Source organism: Bombus bifarius, unplaced genomic scaffold (assembly GCF_011952205.1).
Source record: "Bombus bifarius isolate JDL3187 unplaced genomic scaffold, Bbif_JDL3187 scf7180000007979, whole genome shotgun sequence".
In the NCBI taxonomy this organism is placed as follows: domain Eukaryota; kingdom Metazoa; phylum Arthropoda; class Insecta; order Hymenoptera; family Apidae; genus Bombus; species Bombus bifarius.
In genome coordinates this window covers 1,232,247-1,252,946 of record NW_022884364.1, presented here as the reverse complement: position 1 = coordinate 1,252,946, position 20,700 = coordinate 1,232,247, and the positions used below count along the sequence as shown (strand labels likewise).

The 20,700-nt window shown below is 34.0% G+C and overlaps 1 protein-coding gene across 1 annotated transcript in view; it reads left to right on the top strand.

The window, feature by feature from the left end:
• LOC117204728 overlaps positions 1-20,700 on the top strand; it is a 165,538-nt gene that overhangs the window by 47,031 nt on the left and 97,807 nt on the right. Inside the window, exons 6-7 of the mRNA XM_033442418.1 lie at positions 14,827-14,969; positions 18,707-19,026. Of these exons, the coding sequence (XP_033298309.1) occupies positions 14,827-14,969; positions 18,707-19,026 (463 nt within the window). The remainder of the gene's footprint in view (positions 1-14,826; positions 14,970-18,706; positions 19,027-20,700) is intronic.

Genomic DNA, 20,700 nt, shown 5'->3' with positions numbered 1-20,700 from the left:
TCACATAGCGAATATTAATTTGACGACTTTTTTTTGGAGAAAGTATGAATTCTATTTTTAGATCGCGTTATACCGGAGATATTTTAAAGGTTAATTAGTTAATTATACACGTGTGTTGAATAGTTTCTGGGGATAGTTTCGTAGGTATCTGGCAATTAAATATTTTAATTCGATGGGTTTGTTTCAGGAGAATTTCAGTTTCATTTATAAATTTATCATTTTATCGTTTGTAACGTCCCTCGAATTATAAAGGAATTGTATGATTACAGGATTAAATTAACTTTTCTACTCCGTCTTTATGAATGATAAGGGAATTGTAAAAAATTTAATTATTTAATAAATATACTCAATTAAACATTATGACGATTAAAATTTGCAGTGTACTTGAACATCTTCGTGGCCTTTTATAATCTTTAGAAACCCTATGACGAGGTTTTTCTATCGTCGTACAATAACAGCTTCTTGCCATCGCGAATTATTAATGAGATAAAGAAAGGAAAGATGTCTACATCCTACATTAAACGAGCCTGAGTTTGTCCTTCGATCCGGTAATTAAACACTAACAAAGAAACTGCGTTATATTCTTCAAAAAGATTAAAATCGACTCTCGTCACTGAGAAACTTCTCCTAAAAGAAACATTATGCTTTCTTATCAAATTTCGTTACGGTTGTAATATTCAAATTTGTTGCTTCTCTAAACATTAGAATTTCAAAATAAATTCTAAACAAATTCTAAGCAAATTTAAAATAGCAAATTTTAAATTTAAAAAATATTTTACAAAATTTATACAATTCAGGTAAATCTCTTTGCTAGTTTTGACGTGAAAAATATTATCTCTTAGTATTTTATAGATTTCTATTATAGTTCTAGCATTTAAAATTCTTTACTTCCTCAGAAATTAAGATTTTTTAATCATCTAATTTAAGTTTCGAAAATAACTGAATAAAATTTGAAGAATATAAATAATATCAAGACTCGACAATATTCGCTATATTTAGCTACTTCTTTCGTGGCTTTCAATGAATATTATTCTTATACGCTTCCATCGAAAGCTTAATGGCGATTACAAAGTACACGTTGGACACTTCTTGGAATATACAGGAATGAAGATTAATGGGTTCTATTTACGTAAGGCTGTTTATAAGTTCTATCTTGGACGGTACCACGATGGCAAGTCGAATTGGGAACGATATCGGCCTGCAACATTGTTTGAAGTTGCGTTGTACTCGAAAATAGGCGGTTTTTGAATTACGAAGTCAATACGATCTATAAGCATGAGGAAATTTAAAAATTATGTCGAATGTTTCAAATAGCCATTGTAAAAAAAGAAATTCAAAGACTTCAGTATTTTTCTTCACGTCGTACCCTTCGCTATTACCAGAATTTCACCTAAATATCTCGTAAGGTATAAAAGAAACGTTCAACAAAATTTTATACCCTCGTATTTCTAACAATATACGAATTTATGCTATATTTAGGAGACGAGGGAGCCAGCCGGCGATTCAAACCGCGAAAGATTTAAAAATTCCATCCGACCTTTTGCAACAGGATATTCCACATTCATTCGCTCACTCAATGTCACAATATAAACTCTGCAATCCGCTGTTTCCAATGTTGCAGGCAAATTTTCGGCTCTCCATTCATCCGAATAATTTCACTGGTGGCTCATTATTCCGCCCTTAGCATACACAAGGTGTACCGCACTTGGCGTCGTGCAATAAATCTCCTTTCTCTTGCCCTTTATTCATTCACGTACGCTGCCTTTCACCCGTCCACGCTCACCCTGTTAAATATTCCCCTCTTTTCTTCCCTTCTATCCGTCTTTGCTCGCACGTTGCAACTCCTTTTTCCTTACATCAACGTGCACAATGTTTCTGTAAAGCGAGCCGAGCGTTCTGCGCCTGGGTGGCACGGTCGCTGTACGATAAAATCTCGACGACTTTTCACGGAGGAAACTGCACCCGCGTTACAGAGGATTTTCATTCAGCCGGAAACAGTATGAACAGAACACGTTCGCGAGACGTTAGGACGATTTTGTTCCCAGGGTATTTTCAGCTAGGATGATATTATAGTAACGTCTGATGGTTTCGGCTGAAATTTACCGATACATATATTTTACCGATTGTTGACTGTAAGTAGAATTTTTATACAAATTCACGTTTTCGTGAGACTCGTTCGACTTGTTAAAAAATTATAATTAGTATTCTGTTGTGGATGTTTCCTATATTTTTGTATGCTATATATTCTGTTCACTTTGCATTTTTAAATTTCATATAAATGCATAAAATGCCGCAGGACGCTCTAAAAATAGAATATACAATTATTCTAAATTCGTTTAAAACGCCGTTGAATGTTTAAAAATGTTCACTCACGTAGTATATCTTTTGGTTGCTTACAGAAAGCAACAATTTTTTTTATCGCCACAGAAGCCAGAAATTTTTAAATAGCTGACCTTTGACTTCACTTTTCTATTTCTACTCTACTTTTCCAACTATGTAATAATGAAAATCAAACACGAAAAGAACCAAATAGAAATGGAATTACGAGATTCTTCCGCGTGTTTTTGAAACGATCCACCATTTTTATTTGGAATATTAAAATTACACGTTTAATTTTCTCAGAAGAAAATACATTTTTAAAATATTATACGATTCAATGGATAAAAATTGGCCGAGTAAAATTTGTAGAAAAGTGGATATTCTCTATATAGCTATAGAGTCAAATTACGATCATTAAGGGGGTACAGTTCATCGATCTCGATTAACGAGTGGCTATAGCAACAGAATCAATTCGGTTTGATAGGTCGACGCACACGCGTAACCGCGCTCCAGGAATGCGGTAGATCGTACTGCGGCAGGATTAATTATTTCCGTGATCAGTTTCATACTAATCATTTCCAAACCGGCAACGTAAACCAATTGAGCACGCCTCTAAACGATATCGACCGTGTGCAACTTTACGTCTAATCCAGTACAAATTGCTCCACCTTGATAACTATCGTGCGCTGTTCATTAGTTTAGAAACAAAGTATTATTTATTCAATATTACTTTGCGTTAATATTTGCAAATCTATATAACTAGTTTTCCATGATTGATTTTTCTACAGGTCTTTAGCCAAAAGTTTTTGGTGCAGATGCTGAATATATAAATAGTATATATTCTTCATTGTTGTAGCAAAAGTGACGAATATAAATGATCAGGTGCTTCATCTCTTGTATCGAAATGATCAGTTTCATTCATCAGACAATTTTTGTGCTAAAGTGTATAACTTACGTAATATAAGCCATAACGAGTCACGGTAGTACGGAATATTTAAGGAATGAAGCGTTTTAGTTAAGAAGAACGTACGAAAGGAAGTTAGTATAATGCTCTGACACATTTATCAACAAACTAAATAACAAACAAGAATTGAGATTTCTATTCAGTTCGTTTAATAATGATAGCACGAATACGTTGAAAATAAATGTTTTTAATTCGTTTGGCGAACGTGCAGCAGAGAATTAAATTGGCGCGCATTTCGAAATGGAAATAAAGAAGTAGAGAGACATAAAAGTGTAATTTAATTTGAGAGGTTAAAATGGTAACTGGCAATCTTTATTCAGTCTGTCGAACCGTAGAATCTCACATTTCCTTTGGATAACTTTCTTTTTTAACATCGTCTGTTCTCTTAACGTAAATAGTGAATTAAATTGGCGCGCAGTTTGAAAAGAAAATAAAAGAAATGCAAGGTGAGTAAAGTGGAAACCGTAAAGAGGCTAGTCTACTTTGAAAGTTTCATTTAAATGGTATTTTAGATCTTTTTACTTAGTCTCTATGTGTCTATTATCTTTGAAATAACATCTTTTACTATTCTTCGTTTTCGTAGATAAACATTGCATTAAATTGGCGCGTAATTTAAAATCCGTCGTTAAAGCGAAATGGAATAATGCAAAAGAAATGAAACAGAAGTAAGAAACGTGGAAGGTTTCGTTTGAAATGTTTCTTTAAGTTACGACTGAGATATTTTATTCAGTTTATCGAACAATAGAAACTCGTATACCTTTGAAGTAATTTTTCTTAAATATATATCTAGTTCATTGCATACTGACGGAAGTAGAAGATAATTTATTCTATGTAAAACATAGATCTAAATATTGATTAAAAACAGATTAGATGTGACATTCAATGCATTTTCGTTCGGGGGTCATCTGACTCATTTACTATTTCTCTATCACATACGATGTTATCGATTCAATATAGCGATTTGAATTCGAACTAAAGTCTTGTATGAAGTTACAAATAGAACAGAGAACACTATTCTGTAATCGGAAGCGAAGTATATAACTTTATACTTTCACGTACTTTTGCTTTAGAAACTTACAATACAATTTAATGGTAGCTCGAACAGACAAATTACGCGTAATGGAAAGAGCAAAAGGCCAACGAAAAGAGCAAAAGCGTCGCCAAAAACTTGTTTTTGTGAATGAATACATCGGTCAAATACATCGATCTTCACAAATACTCGGTTGTCCCAAAAGTTTCTTTCATTTTACAAGGAAGTGATAGATGCACAACATTTTTTGTCTAATATTATTTTATTGAATTATGTATAATTCATTTTGTTTTATCTCTATTATTATGATCATACATAATTCAATAAAATAATGTGAAAAATATCGTGCATCTATTATTTCCTTATAAAACGAAAGAAACTTCTGGGACAACCTAATATATAGAAACTCAAGCTTAAAACTAATGACGCGACTTAAGGTTAAGACCTAAACTCAAGACTTAAGACTAAGGTTTAAAACTAAGACTCGAAACAAAAGATAAGTTCCTCGTTGTCCCTTGACGTCCAACAATGGGGCCTAAAATGAACTTAGTCTTACAACTAAAACCAACTTAAAGGTATAAAGATAAGCTGAAGATAGACACTAGATAGATACTAACCTAAGGTACATTAAATCGTAGACTTACTGGCTACGTTTTCACGACTTCCGATCTAAAATCTACATATTTCGATGTCCGTAGCTTGTTTCCGCATCCACCAGTGTCAATAAAATATTCAACATTTGTATAACAGAAAGAAATGTTCAAAATGTGTTCTGTAAATCTTCGTTGCATGGCCAGATGAAAAAAAAAATTGAAAAATATGACTTTTACATTTTTTTTTCTCTATTTCGACCTGTTGCAATTTTTTCAAACATTTGTTTTATATGTAATTTAGTCAAATAATCTGTCTGATTTCTCAAAAAGAAAAAGAAGACCCAAGACAATTTGGTCTAATTTTAGGAAAGTTATTCGGTTTCAAAGGGTGTTGCAACAGTTTTGGAAGTCGCTGTATTTATCTGAAGATTAATTAAAACTAAACACACGCATCCCACGACGCTCGTTATCTCTCGGCACCCAGCACGTTACTGACAATTTACTAAGTATATTGTAATAATAGTAACAATTTACTAAGATAATTAAAGATAAGACACACGCGACGTTGGCTGTCTAAACCGAGGGTTAAAACTAATACTTAAATCTAAAACTTGAAAGTGAGCATACACCACGCGCCATCAATCTCCCAGAACGGTTACATGGATCTTTACAAAATTAAAAGCAAGTGTACACTACGCAACATATATCACCATTTATCACCTGCACAATGCTTAAATGGATCATCAGAAATTTAAAAGAAAAATACTATGCAACATCCATCCCCCCATCGTCCCATAGAACGACTCCATAGATCTTTACAAAATTAAAAGTAAGTGTATTTATCTATTTTATAATTAATTAAAACTAAGATGCACACATCTTACGACGTTATTGCGACAGCTTATGGCGTTTCTCGACGAGTTGCCAGTCCAATTTAAATCAGCAAAAGACTCCTAAAAGAATTTTGCAATTTTGGAGCGTAGGTTGAAACTCTGTTAGAGTAGTTCTCAGCTCGACATCGTTTCTCACGATTAATTAGATAATGTCGAAACAGCGTAAATGTTAAACGACGTAAAGATCGATCTATGGAAAACTGGATGCCAATTACCAGATTTCACTACGAGAGGTGGTTGATCCTTAATCGGTGTAGCACGGTGGTAGAGCTTAGCAACTTAAACACTCTAATCTGTAGTCGTGGGACAAGAAACGAGAACTGGCATCAACGAATTCTCACCTATGTATAGCCAATCCTCACTCGTGCATCCATGCCAGTGAAGTGTTTATGCTTGGCTGAATTGTACACACGACTTCTATCGACGATTTCCTCTGTTCTGACGCTTTGTTTTAAAAGAAACAGCTTGCAAGTTCAGTTTGTCATGCGCAGAAAATAGCTTATAGAGGTTTATTGTTAAGATACGATTGTATATTAGACGCAATAGATTTTTGCGCGCAGGTATCTATTTGAAGATGTTCGGGAGTATTGTTCATCGTTCGGATTATTTGAAACGCCATACTCAGGCTATGTGATTTTATTTACAGATGGTTCGATGAATGATCGTAGTTGATCTATTAGAAATAATCAATCGCATCGGAATTCCTTCCAAGTGTTGTTTATTCAACGATGAACAATATATCAGAGTATATTAAATTTTGTATCATCTAATAGCACCTTCTTACGATTACAGAAATTTGATAATATGGCAGTGAAAGTTGTACATTTTATTCAAGATTTGGGTGTTCAAAGGACTTGAACTTTAAGGTAAAGGATTTCAGAGCTTCCTGGTTGTAAGATTAAAAATTGCAAATCTCTCAAATGTCGAAGCGTCATATTTCGAAATCTTGAGATTCTTAAATCCGAGATTCGATGCTTTCAAAATCTAACATTTGGAATTTTGAAGCTCTCGAATTCTATGATTTAAAGCTTCGTAGCTCTGGAATTGTTAAGGCTATCGTAGCTACAAAAGATATTTCACACTATTGTATTTATTGCAACATTTGTATATCGATTAATTAGATTCAAGCAGTTATACTGGATTTCGTATCATTTATTGATACTTTTATGCGAGCAGAAAAATTTGATGCCATAGAAATGGAAATGTTTATTAAGATAAACGCTTCATTGGAAGACAAAGGTTTTTAATATTCTATATTTCATCAACAGCAAAATACGCATTTATGTGCGTATTATGTACGTATTATATTATTCTGCAAACTTGTTCAGAGACTTGGATCAGAAAGGGTGGCCGGATGTGAAACAAGGTTCACGAGGGTGATTTATCGGAAAAACGATATTCGTCGAAGGAACAGTGTCGCTTCTGGAAGGATTAAGGGCAGACGATTCATGGTTTGATATCACTATAAGCGGCACATTATGTTGCCATATTGAATTATGGACGTTGATGGATCATCCTGTCAGACTATTGAGCCACGTTGTCTCTGGAAAGTATAATTCGTGTTTTGCTACTTATACTGGTAAGAGAAATGGCATTTCATTCTCTCGAAACTCAATGTATTAAGAATGGAACTTTACGATTCGAAAAATATTGTTGTCAAGAAAATTTATGGAGTTTGCATAGTGTGATTTATTACGAGCGTCACGAATACATCCTGGAATTTCTGTGGAATAATTTGTTTTGTTTTTATGTCACTTTCTCGTGACAATGTTATTTTCTTTCTGACGACGCAGTACATAATTTTGCTGGAGTACGTAATTTTCTGTTTCGTTTTTTTTTTTTTTTTTTTTTTTGTTATAGACAGAGTGGGTTTTCAGATAATTTTTGAATGGAAGCACTTTAAATTGGAAAAGTTCTCTAATATCAGGTGTGCTCTGGCAAATCGATATCGCAAACGTTTGCACAAACCTTTTACATCGGATTTCATTTGAAAGAATTTTCAATTAAAATGGATTACACTGATGAAGGAAGATTTGGAATGGAAATCAAAATTCGCACACGTGATTAGATATTATAGAAATTTGTAGACATTCTTCCCCTAATTTTTCTACATCTTATTACATTAATGATATTAGGTTGTCCGAAATGTTTCTTTCGTTTTATAAGGAAATAATAGACGCACAATGTTTTTTGTTTTATGTTAGTTTATTGAATTATGCACAAACATAATGATAGAAATAGAACGAAACGGATCACACCTAATTCAATAAAATAATATAAAACAGAAATTGTTGTTCATCTATTATTACCTTATGAAACGAAAGAAACTTTTCGGACAACCTAATACAAAAAAATATACATATTACTGTACAATGATTAATCTCAATATAGTAATTTTTAAATTATATTAATTCATTTTAATAACTTTAAGACATTATGTATCGAAATTATTATTAATTATTGAAAGTTTATTAAAAGATTTAAAAGGGTAAAAATACAGGATTCTGCATTGAAAAAGAAAAATTTCCAGTAAACATAAAAATTGGTCTTCCATACTACCCTATCTTTTACTCGTCAATGACTTTTATCCTCTGTGACCACAGTTATTAAAATGTTCAGTTTCTTCAAAATTGTCCTTGACGATAACCTGTGACATTTTTGCAAGTTCAAGGTTGACACAAGCAGTGTTGACAGTGTCCATCATGAATCAGTGGAGGAAATAATTTATCACTTGAGTAGCCTCCAGCGCTTTCCCGTGATGGGATTGAGACGTAGAAAAATGTGTACATTCGGGAAGCATTTCTATCTTGGGAGCAGATTCCAGAGGGAATTCTAGCATCAAGAGAAACCTAACGTCTTCTAAGGAACAAGAAGCTAGAGTAATAAAAAGCAACGATATTTGGGTACTAGAGAAGGAATTCTAGTAATGAAAAAAAGCAGCGCAATGGCACTGTACAAGGAATTCTACTAATAAAAAAACAGCAGCGAAATGGCACTGTACAAGGAATTCTGTCAATAGAGAGAATGACGAGAAAAATAAAAGGGAAAAACAAAAGGAGCGATAGAAAAATGTGTAATGGTATTAGGAAAGGAACTCTAGCAGCAAAAAGAGTAACAAAAAAATTGAAAAGTCAACTTGCAGTATCAATAGAATACCAAACAATAGATACCATACGAAAGAATGCTATACCATTAGAATAAAAAGAAAAAGCAGGAGAGAATAGAAAAAGAAGAAAAAAGCATTGCAGTGGTATGAAGAGAAGAATTCTAGCAAAAAAAAAAAGGAGTGAGTTATTTCTGAAGAGGAATTCTAAGCTACGTGGGAATTCACAACAGCATTATATAACAGTATTTTATTAAATATTATTTATTAAATGCATACATAAGTGTCGGAGAATTATGTTTTCAACTTCGAAATTTCATTACTCATACCTTTTATTCTTTCTCTGGAACATTTGGTCATAGATTGCTTAGTACAATTCTCAGGTTTTTTTACGATAAGCATAATCAAAACGCGTAACGTATCAGCGTGTCAAATTCATAGTCAATAATCAATGGTTATATTTGGATTAGGTTAGAGCGTTGACTAGTTAACGTATGAATGATTACACATGTCTCGTGCCGTCTGTTCGCGATGATATCTCGCTTGAAGCACGACGAATGCATAATTGAATTGCCATAGAAGTGTTGGCTAGTTTGGGGTACAAGTTCTGGTTATATAGAGTGGTCCATTTAACTTGACCATTCCAAATGTTTCCATTGTCGTTCGTGACGGGACGAAATTTCTCAGCGGGCAACTGTTTCAAGGTAAACGGTCTCGTGATCGGTGAAATTTTTACTTGCTGGTAGTAGCATTGTTGATTTCAAGGCTATTCGGCTTCTTTGCAGACAAAATTCCTTATTTTTTAAACGAAAGTCATATTATTACTGGACTGCGGATTTTTATGTATTTACGGCAGATTTGAAGCTGCAAAAATACACAGAATGTATATGGTAGAGTATACAAAATACAATATTTCGTATACAAAGTATAATATTTCGTATAATACTTAATAAGTAAAATAATTTTTCTATTCTACAGTTATTCTATATTTATTTCACATGTAGAATATATAGTTATTTTATTTTAATTAATATTTTACAGGAATTACAGAATATTTATTTAGTCATAGTATTCTTTATCTTTTCCTACATTTTTTATACGAAGAATATCTAACTTTTTATATCAATAATTAGACAAAAATATTGATAAGAACATGAAACCGATTGTATCGATTTAGATAATGAGATCGATAGAAAAAGTCGATGGAACTTTCGTTCAAACTGTTCGCCAGGGATGGCTTCCGTCTTGATCATCAATTTTGCTGGGAGCAGAAGAAAGGCGAGGTTTAATCATCGAACGCATTGTTACCTCTCGAAAAACATTGGGATTGGTTTAAATCAATCACGTCGTTGGAGCTCGTTGAATTCTCATCGATGTCAGCGTAACGTAATTGGGTTTCCACAGTGATATTCCACAGCAAAATGTACAATTATTGATTTATTCTTTGAAACTTGCACGAGTTATATTTACGCTGTCATAAAATTCACGTGCAATTGCAATTATGGAAATTGCTAACAGAGAAAACAAAATCGGCATATCGAACATTGGTATATGGTATAATCCCGTTCGATTTATTGTAATTTTCAATCGATCTAAATAGTTAATTTATTCATTGGAGAAATTTAGTGTTTATTTCTCGGAATTTTTTATATTTCAAGCATCGTTGAGAAAATTTATAAATCAAACAGAATTCTAAGAAATAATTTAAAAGTTCTTCAAAATATATTCCTTTATTTATTTTTAACGTCTCTATTATATTACGCGTTATTCGTTTTGCATTATCCAAACGTTTGAGCGTTTGTCTCAATAAAAATACAAATTCTTTGTATAAATCTAAAAAAAGAAATTAAGGGTGAACATTTGCTTGCAGTATACCAACGCTGTTCAACATTTTCGATTCCTGCATCGTGCAACACAGCAAGAATCAACGTGCATGTCGAAAATATTCAGATATAACAGATGTTTCGATCGTTTCGTAAACTTGCTGACACGTGTTGTAGTCTTGACAGGGTATGTTTGGCGGCGATCTTAAAATTCTAACGTGATCCTCCTGCTACCATCGGTGGAACCACGTTGTGTTCTGTCAGCGGGCTCACTCGTCGTTTCTGTATGCTACACTGTTGAAAGCACCCTCCGTGGCCGAGGAAACCTGTCTCGCAATATTCTTGCCATTTATAATTTACGAGTCGCGGCCGAAGAAGCATAGGGTAGCGTATCACTTTTTCCTCTTCTCCTTCCTGTACGCCGCATTGCGAGCACTATTCTTAGGTCACAGGGAAGGTTCTCACAGTAACAAATGTCAGACCTCTCTCGGCACTTGCGATACGAAATTGAAATATCGTGGTACCGATCTTTTTTTTATTTTCGTCGACACTAATTACTACGATGTGATAATCTTGGTAGTTGGAAATGCTACTGAGTGCTGGGTCTCTGGTGAGATATTTTGTGGTTTGATTCGATCTTAGAGGAGATTCTTGGGACGAAAGTAATATTTGTTAAGAAATAAAAATAAAGGATACATATTTTTTCGGCTGTATCTATTCAGTAAACTCACTTATCTATTAATGGGGAAATATTGATTAGGCAAGAATGTTTAATTACTGTTATACGATAATTTTGGTATTTGGAAGTATTTTCTAGCGTATTTTACACGCGACTCGATATTAGAAAAGATTTTAAAGACAAGATGTTTGACGACTATTTGGCATAATATTGTGAAACGTGCTTATTTTAAAATTCAAAAAGACACCTCCAACAATGCTTCTCAAAGCTACAAGAATTCTCTCAATAATATCTTGCAAATCCTATAAGAATTTTATCAAGAATTTACACAATATTGAAACATAGATTCCCCTCTAATACTTTTCAAACCGGAGTTATTTCATTTTCAGTACACTCACGATAGCAAGATAAATTCTTTGACAATTTTTATCAAAGGCAAAAGAGATTCCCTTGGGTGAAACAAACCTTCAGGAACAGGCGCTTTGTTAAAGCAACAGGGTACGGCTGGAGAACACAATGGCAAGGTTAAACATAATTTTCCTTGGCAATCTGAAATTGACAAGAGAGATTCAACGATATAACAGGTGTACACGGGAAACATCCCAAAGCGAGTGTGGCAGGCATGAAATCCGAAACACAGCGCGAATCGTGTCACGGATCGGCGCTCCTTTGATCCATGAAAATTCAGGCCATGGGTTAGCGTGATCGTGACACACCGTGTCGTTAGCAGAGCCAGTGAAATTCGCTTTGCCGGAAATTAGGTAACGCAACCGCCATCCGGCCCACTAAATACCCTTTACCAGGGCGAAGCTTCTATCCCTTGCGAGAGAATACTCTCGACCCGTTTATCGATGGATCGATGAACGTGGATAATGACGTTTCGTTGGATTTTCCTCAAATGGGATCATTATTCTTGTTTAATGAGCTCGTTTCCATCCTACGGCATCAACGTGAGCTTATGAGAACGAACAGTACGTACAGAAGAAACTTGGATTGGAAAAAAGGATTCAAAGAATAGGAAAATCTGAAGAAGCTTCGTAACGTGTCGTTCTTGAACGTGAATATATATCTTTGAATCTTTTTCTTTTTCGCAACTATTTCGACTGTTGAGGCGCGTGCAATTTTTATAAATTCGTTACACGTCAAACCATCGTTACGACGATTGTGAGCTTTCGTGTATCGTAGAGTAAATAATAACGATGAGCATCTGAAAACATGAAACGTCGATCAACGTCTATCATCTTACTATTTGTGTAACTATAATAGTGTTCCAAAATGTAGGTTAAAAAATTCATTACGAGATCATTACAAGGTTTAAAACTCGCCATCTAGTTCGTTCGGAACCATAGATAATACAAGATTCGTATATTGAATATTATAATAAGAGTCTCATTAATCGTCCGCGATAAGATTAAATATTTTTCTACTTTTGTTTGTGTCCATCACGTTTAATTTCTGGATATAATTTCTATTATATTCGCTATTATTTAATAAGAAAGTTAAACGTCTATCGTTATTTATCCATTGCAAAAAAAGGTTAAAATCCTGGCAATCGGAGCGGGGAATTAGTTGGAACGAGAATCTGTTGAAAATATTTCCGAAGTAGAGGAAATCGTTAACGGAGGCACACCTGCGTGAACAGAGCGCCATACTAGCTGGACAAGTTCCAAAAAACTTACGGCTCGTATACTGTCGGGGATCACCTGACGGTCTGTCTTGTCATGTTGATTTTCGCTTTTGAACTTCAGATTTCGTGACAGATTGCGACCGACCGCGTGACAGACGAGACACAGTGGAATCACTGTTATCGGAATCCTTCACTGTTCAAACATTCTGTTATCTAAACGTTTTTTCCCCCTTTCCTTTTCTTTACAACGTCGTCCTTCGTTTTATCCATCTGTTTCAAGCGGAAAGGTGATCTACGCAGGAATGGTGTTATCTTTCGTTTTGTAACACTAATTAATTTTAGACCTAGAAAGAATAGAGACGAATGCAGAGGTAACATTATGCAGAATGAAACGGAATGACGAAGTTGAATTCGATCGAAGTTCGACTTGGGAATTGAATGGGACATTTGATTTATTCTTCGTAGTTTAGAATTATAATTTCGATTTGAAAGATCGAACGTGTAAACCCTTATACGTATTTTATAAAATACGTAGTTACGATTTAGACCTATTGTTTAAGATTTCTGCCCCTTAGAACATGATATGTGTAATGTAGAAAATTATAGTTTACGTTAAATTTCATATAAGATTGTAATTGCATTGAATTTTGAGGAATTATGTCGATATTAGGTGATTTTAATTACACTTGTGAAATATAATAATAAATTCTCACTTTTTATCTGTTATAATCGTTAATGAGGTTTCTGCGTGCTTTGAATAATATTTCCTCGTGAAGTGTACAATTCTTCACGTTCTAATTGGCTTTTAATCGGAACGCGTTTTAACGAACGATGATCACAATCAATTTGCGTCGCAGCTGCAGAGAAATGGTATGTAAATGCGGCAGGTTTAACCGTGACCATCTCAATTAGTCCGGTTAATAGAATCTAATGGCTCTGGGAATGTATTAGCGAATCGGTTCGATGAAATTCCGTTTAGTAGAAAACCGGACGCTGAGCGTAATATTAAGCGCTTCTGATGCGACATATGGTTCCTTTGCATTCCTCGAAAGCATCGCAATAACTTCGTTTGATAAAATCTTCGATATTCCGATAAACCATTATGCGTTTTATTGGATTTTGTCTTATCGTCCTGTGGAATTTATTTCCTTCATTATTATTTATCAAATTACAGTTAGGTTGTAACCTGTACGAATCGTACAAATATATTATTTTATAATTAAGTTATTATAAATTGTATATGTCTTTTATAGTATTATTTTATAATATTACTTTTTAAAGTTAATAACATTATGAGTCAGCAAGTCATAAAATTATAAAGATTTACGTTTAAGCAAAAAGATTATTATTCTTCCTATTATATTTTTCATATTGTTTAACGTAGCTTGCTTTATTTATTTCCACGTATTAAGACAATTATAGTAATTACAAGCATCGAACAGTAGTAGGTAACATCTGATTTTCTTCAGATAACAATATAAACTTTTCAACTGAAGGAGACCAGTTAATTCTCGTCACTTTCACGCTCAAACTCTTCTAGACATTGTAATTTCTTTTTTCCCTTAAAGAATCCCTTATTTTTGTACATGTTCTTTCATTTCTATTAAAAATGATTTGATAGTTGATCAAGAAATGTTTGAAAGATACAAGGTAAACCTTAAAAGAATTAAAAAGAAATGACAAAGCTCGTGCTTTTAATATAAAAGTATAATATGGGAGCATTTTTTGACAGCTTGAAATTGATCGAGCAATTCAGACGATTTCTCTCATTAAACCTTGAACTGCTCTGTTCCAGTGATGGCCGACTGGTAGAGGGAGATCAGATATTGGCGATAGATGGACAACCACTAGACTCGAACATCTCTCATGAACAGGCAATCTCGATTCTTCAGAAGGCACGTGGTCTGGTTGAGTTGGTCGTAGCAAGAAGCACCCAAGGTAATTTGAGTTCGATTTTTTATTCCGTACGGTGCGTCAGTCTCATCCCTCAATCCAATTTTTTCATCGTTAAATCTACGGTATGTCTGGCCCACTTTTCCCCGGAACAGTGCAAGTTTCATCTGAGGAAAAATTGCTATCGAGTTTTATCAACTAATTTCCATTCTTGAAAGAAAGAATTTTTAAGTTTTTTCTTTAAAGTATATAATAAGATTTTATCATGCAGATTTATAATTTTCATAAAAAGTTTTTGTACGAAGCATTGTGATTAAACCTACGTAAAATTTGATCGTATGATTTTGTAATTTTCACAGACAAATAATTTTTCCACCATCAGTAAAACATTGAAATCCAGAAATAAAATGTTGTCATGCAAATTTCTTCTTTTTTTTTCTTTCAAGTAGAAGATAATAATTTTCTATCTGGAATTGTAGATACGTTGAAAAACAATATTTACGTCGTGCGTATTTTAATTTTTCGGGAAATCAAACAATTTGAATTTACATAGAAGCTTTGAATTAAACTTTGAATTCAAGAAAATATTCACGGTAATGCGTTTTAACATCTACCGTCTCTTATCTTAAATATTAATTTTCTGCTAATTAAGAGATTTCACCCACTAATTATACGCACGTCTGAAAACATTCATACAACAATCGTTAGAAATGTCTCGTGGTGTGGAACCGAGAAGCATCTGTTGTTCGCTTCGTTGTTTTATTGACTGACTGTGAAATTGTTGGGCAAATGACGCAAACAACGGTCTGGTAATTGAATTAGCCGCTTAATTTCGAATATGATACTCGGTGACCAAAGTATCAAGCCAGTATGTACTACGGAGTTTGTAGAAGTTTCGAATAACTCCGTGATGCAGAAATGTCATATGCACCGGGCACTAAACTAGATTAACTGTGATGCGCAGGCAGCCAGATTGCAAAATTCGGGTAAACAACAAAATGGAACAGAACAAAAAGTGGGCCAAATTCCATCAGAGGATTTGCAATTAAAGTTTCCATTTTTGATACAATTAAACGTATTCTATGTTTTGAACAGTTTTCTCTCTTCCAACGATTTTATCGTAAAATATGTGATTTTAAGACCGAGACATGCAAACGTTGTACACAATTTTTACGTGTTAATTTCACTTTTGGTAGGAAGAAGAATTTTCACTGTTGTAAGAAAAACTTTAGCATGAACGTGAATTATGTGAAAAATTAAGTTTGTTGGTAACGATTTTGTCCTATTTTCTTCGAACATAAAAAAATTGCTGATAACAATTTGTTGAAGTTGAAAGTGACACAAAAAATACAGCAAGGTTAAAAATCCCATCGTCCGAAATTTTGTATATCTGAGCTAAACCAAAGGTTTATCGATAGTGATCACTAAACTGTGAATTTTTATGCATGTAGGATAAATTTGAAGATAAAAATGCGCACAATGTATATAGCATATAAAAATGTATAAAATATCTAAAATGGAATATCGATATGCCCTATAGAACAGAATGTAGTATACAAAGACGTATAAAATATCCGGAATGGAGTATCGGTAATTTTATATACTTTTGTATTTTTCTTTCTACCGAGTTACTTTTTCCAACTACCCAAGCTACGTTTTCCAAGTGGCAAAATATTTATTTATAATCTTCGTAGAGCTATTAATTATGAATATTTTAAATAACTAAAGAAAGACTTAAAACGAAATTGAAAATTAATGTCAATAAACTTTGCACATGTATTTAGTGGTAGTCGAATAAATTGCTGCAGAGATACACAAAATCAAAGGGGAAATAAACCGACGAAACTGATCGATTAATTTTGTAGAATGTCTGATAGCAAAGAGAATCTCGTAGTTTCTAGTTGCGCAGGTTGTCAGTGTGCGTTTAATTAATTAGGCTGTTTTATGCCATTTGTTTGCCTTGCTTTCCAGTTTTAGTTTATCTGGCGCTGCTTGAAATTTTCATTCGTTCGAGCATACAGAATTTTACGAAGAAACATGGCCAACTTCTCGACAACTTTGTCCTTTGTTCTTGTAGCTTTTAAAACTTCTTGCAGCATTCTAGTTTCGCGTCTTACAATCAGACTAGGGGAATAAATGAAAGTTGGAGAAAAAGCCAATTCCCGTTATTGTTAACTGATTCTCGATAAAAATAAAGGCTGAACCGAAGTTTAAAAGGAGTATCAGGAAGAAACGAACGTTCGTTTGTTTCCTGATCGTGCTTCGATTTGGCCCAACTCGTTTCTGGTTAAGATTCTTTAATCTTATTTCTTTGGATATCTTTCTTCTCATCTTCTTTTGTTCAAGCTTCCTTTATTTTGCTTATTTTAATAAAAACTCTAAATCAAGATCTTTCCCAGTTTTAGTATACTTTATTAATATTAAGATATAATTAATCTGTATCATTATTTTTTATTTTAAAAAAATGTTACCTTTAATCTGTGAACAAATTTCTAGAATCGTAGAATTCTTTTTTAAGTTTCCATGAAAGATTTATCAATAAGCTTTGATAAAGGTATGGTACAACTTATTTGTATAAATAAAATTGAAACGACACGTAAAGAGATGGGGCTTTCTTATAATTAGAATCTTAGAATTAGAATTTATAAGTTAAATCTTGTTTCCCGGTTAATAGATTAAAATAAATTCTTCTTTGGTATTCTCTGGCTTTAATTTATTTTTTAATTAATTATTCCACAATGAAATTGACAATTAAAGTTCCCTTTGCATATAGATAGATTAATTTAGGAACAAAAAAAAAAAAAAACGAATAAAAATTTCATTTTCTAGCAGAAATTGAAGAAGTTCCTTCGAATATTTGTACTGTGCGAGAGATAGTTTCGATGGCGATTCTAATTTCAATTTCTGTTATTCTTTTGACGTACGAAGGTTGACGTACGTTACGATTTTTCTCTTAATTAGTTATTTAAAGTTTTCAGGCTGAGAAGTTGTGAAATCGTTGCAAAGAAAATTTCCTAGTTCGTTTATTCTCTTTTCTTCGTGGAAAAGCTTCAGATCGAAGTTATATCTCCTTTCTTATCACTTATAACAATCTCTCGGGTAATTTTTCGCTGGAAAAGTTAGCTTGCGGGAAAAAATTACAAAACTCTTCAAACTTTCTCACTTTTTCTCACATCATCCTACGTAACACCTATTACCTGTTGCCTAAGGATTCTCCCAACCTTTATATTACAAAGTCTTATGCTACGAATACATCTTCTTATCGTCTTGTCGACAGAAACTCCACATTTTTTTACTGCGAAATATCCTACCTTAACTAAAAAAGAAAATTAAATTCAGCAATTTCTTTCAAATTGCATTGCATTGCATTTTCACTATACACAATAATAATTTCTTTCGTACATTCTATTCTTCATTTCTCAAGATTTATATTGCTATTTTTAACAACTATATTAATTACTTTACAGAAATATAAAACATACAGTAGACTATATCCAAGACTATTCTATTTGTCTCAAATTAAACCTATACCACTTACTTATGCTATAAACGAAAATAAAAAAGAAAAAGTGAGAGACAAATAATATCTGATATTCCATAACGATAATCATTCTTCAAAAATTACTGTCGCCGCTCGTTTGCTTCGTTTTCTCAACTGCGAAACCTTCCAAAATTTGATTTTTCTATTGTATTAAGGAAAAAGAAGAAGTTGTTAAAATTAAATCTGCTTTCGAAAAACAAATTTCGAAGCAATGAATCGTTTCTCTTGGTTGTATGAAAAGACGTTGGGAGCTCTTTGCCGACGGATGAGTTGTCCGGAGCCTCGAGTTCGACAGCGGCCGCGGGAGCAGGTGTGTCCATCATCGGCGGCGTTGTCAGCGGGACAACGAACCAGGTCAGCTCCGACAAGGATCAATCGGTGTCCACGTCGTCCGTCGTTACACCAGCGCCGACCCCCAAGTCCAGCCAGCCGGCGAGCACCGCCTCGGCGGCAACGCCGACATCGACACCGCCGACCTCAACCCCGGTACCTGGAGGCCTCGTTGTCGAAAGGAGCCCCTCCGCCGTCAGCGACGCCTCCAAGAGTGGCTCTGACATGGTGGTAAGTCTCTTCCTTTCGTTCTTTTCTCATTTTACTTTTATTTATCTCGTTTACACTTTATAGCAGCCTATAGTACATACAGGCTGTTTCATAACTCGTGAAACCTATTTCAGGAGTGGACAGAGAACACAAAAGCAATGAGAAAAATTCGTACGAATATACGTTCCATTTGACGTTGTGGTTCAAAGTTATAGCTATTTTTGTGTTGCAATAATCCGCGATGGCTGAGTTTCGTAGAAGGTGGTCGAAATGATACCCTCGGATTGCACGTAGGAATGAGCCAGGTTTTGTGAGAAAGAAACGAGCAGCGAACATTTCGAAATAATATAATAACAAAAAAGAATATTTGAACACAAGTCTGTTCTTCTTACACGCATATCGGAGACTGTTTTCCGTTTTTTATTTTTTTTTTTCATTTGCATCGCGGCATCGGCATCTGAAAAATGCTTTACACCTTTGCCGCGGTTATATTCCATTCCTATATATATGCAAGCTTGCAGTCGTCGCGTCAGAGAATTTCGCAATCTTTCAAAAATTCCAGGTGTACATCGAGTAATAAAGACCGATGGGTAGCCTCTGTGAAGGTAGACAGGTGTGGATTATTAAAATACGAAAGTGACCATAACTCTGAAAGTGGACCCCGCATGTTATGAAACACTGTGTATATATTTACGTATTTTTCAACTTTACAGCTTGGAAGAGAACTGGGCTGATATATTTCTCGTTGTTTGTCGTACAGCTCTTAGGCATAACACATATATTCTCTCTTATATTTAATAGTAACAATTGAACATATATTTACGTAATGTTTATTATAACTACGAGGTGCAATCAAATAGAAATTGGACTGAATTTATAAAAATTTTATTAAAAAATCAACCTAAATTTTACTTCTGTACCCCTCAAAATAATCTCTTGCTGTAGCGATATGGCTGATCGGATCGATTCTGTCATGCTCCAAATGATTATGGAAAATCACTTATTTCAACCGTATTAAACGCCTGCTGCGATTCAACTTGTATCTTTTTCACACTGTCGAGACGCCGTCCCTTGAGTTTCAATTTCGTTTTTGGAAATAGATAGAAGTCACAAAGGGTTAAATCTAAAAACTAGTTACTCGTACTCACTAGATTTCGCCCCCTACGAGTTCTTTCCATTTCCACGAACGAAATTGAAACTCTGTGCTCTAATTTGTCTGGCAAGCGTTCCTCTCCGAAGAACAGACGCTTGTCGCAGATTGGGAAAATAATTTCCAATGGTGCGAAAGTCAAATTTAGATTGGATGATATTTATAAAATGATATTTATAAAATACTCAATAAATAAATTAATAAATATTTATAAAATCAGTTCAGTTTCTTTTTGATAGTATCTCGCATACCTATTACGCTATACTTAACGTAATACTATCGCATATCTAGTACCCTTGACTTACAATTAGTTCGGTAGCTATATCCTTGCGCTTTTTTCTCTGAAACTCTTCACCAGCTTACCGCCGCTTCACTTATCCCACCTTTTACCATATCTTTTTCTTTTAAAATGTAACCTGTAGCAGTCATTTAATGAATGTTTTAAGACGCTTACCTCTAAACTACATAAAATACATTTTCTTTTTTCCTCTTCCAACCAGCAACGATTTCTCTTCTTCACACTTTCGGACATTAGCCTCTGACTG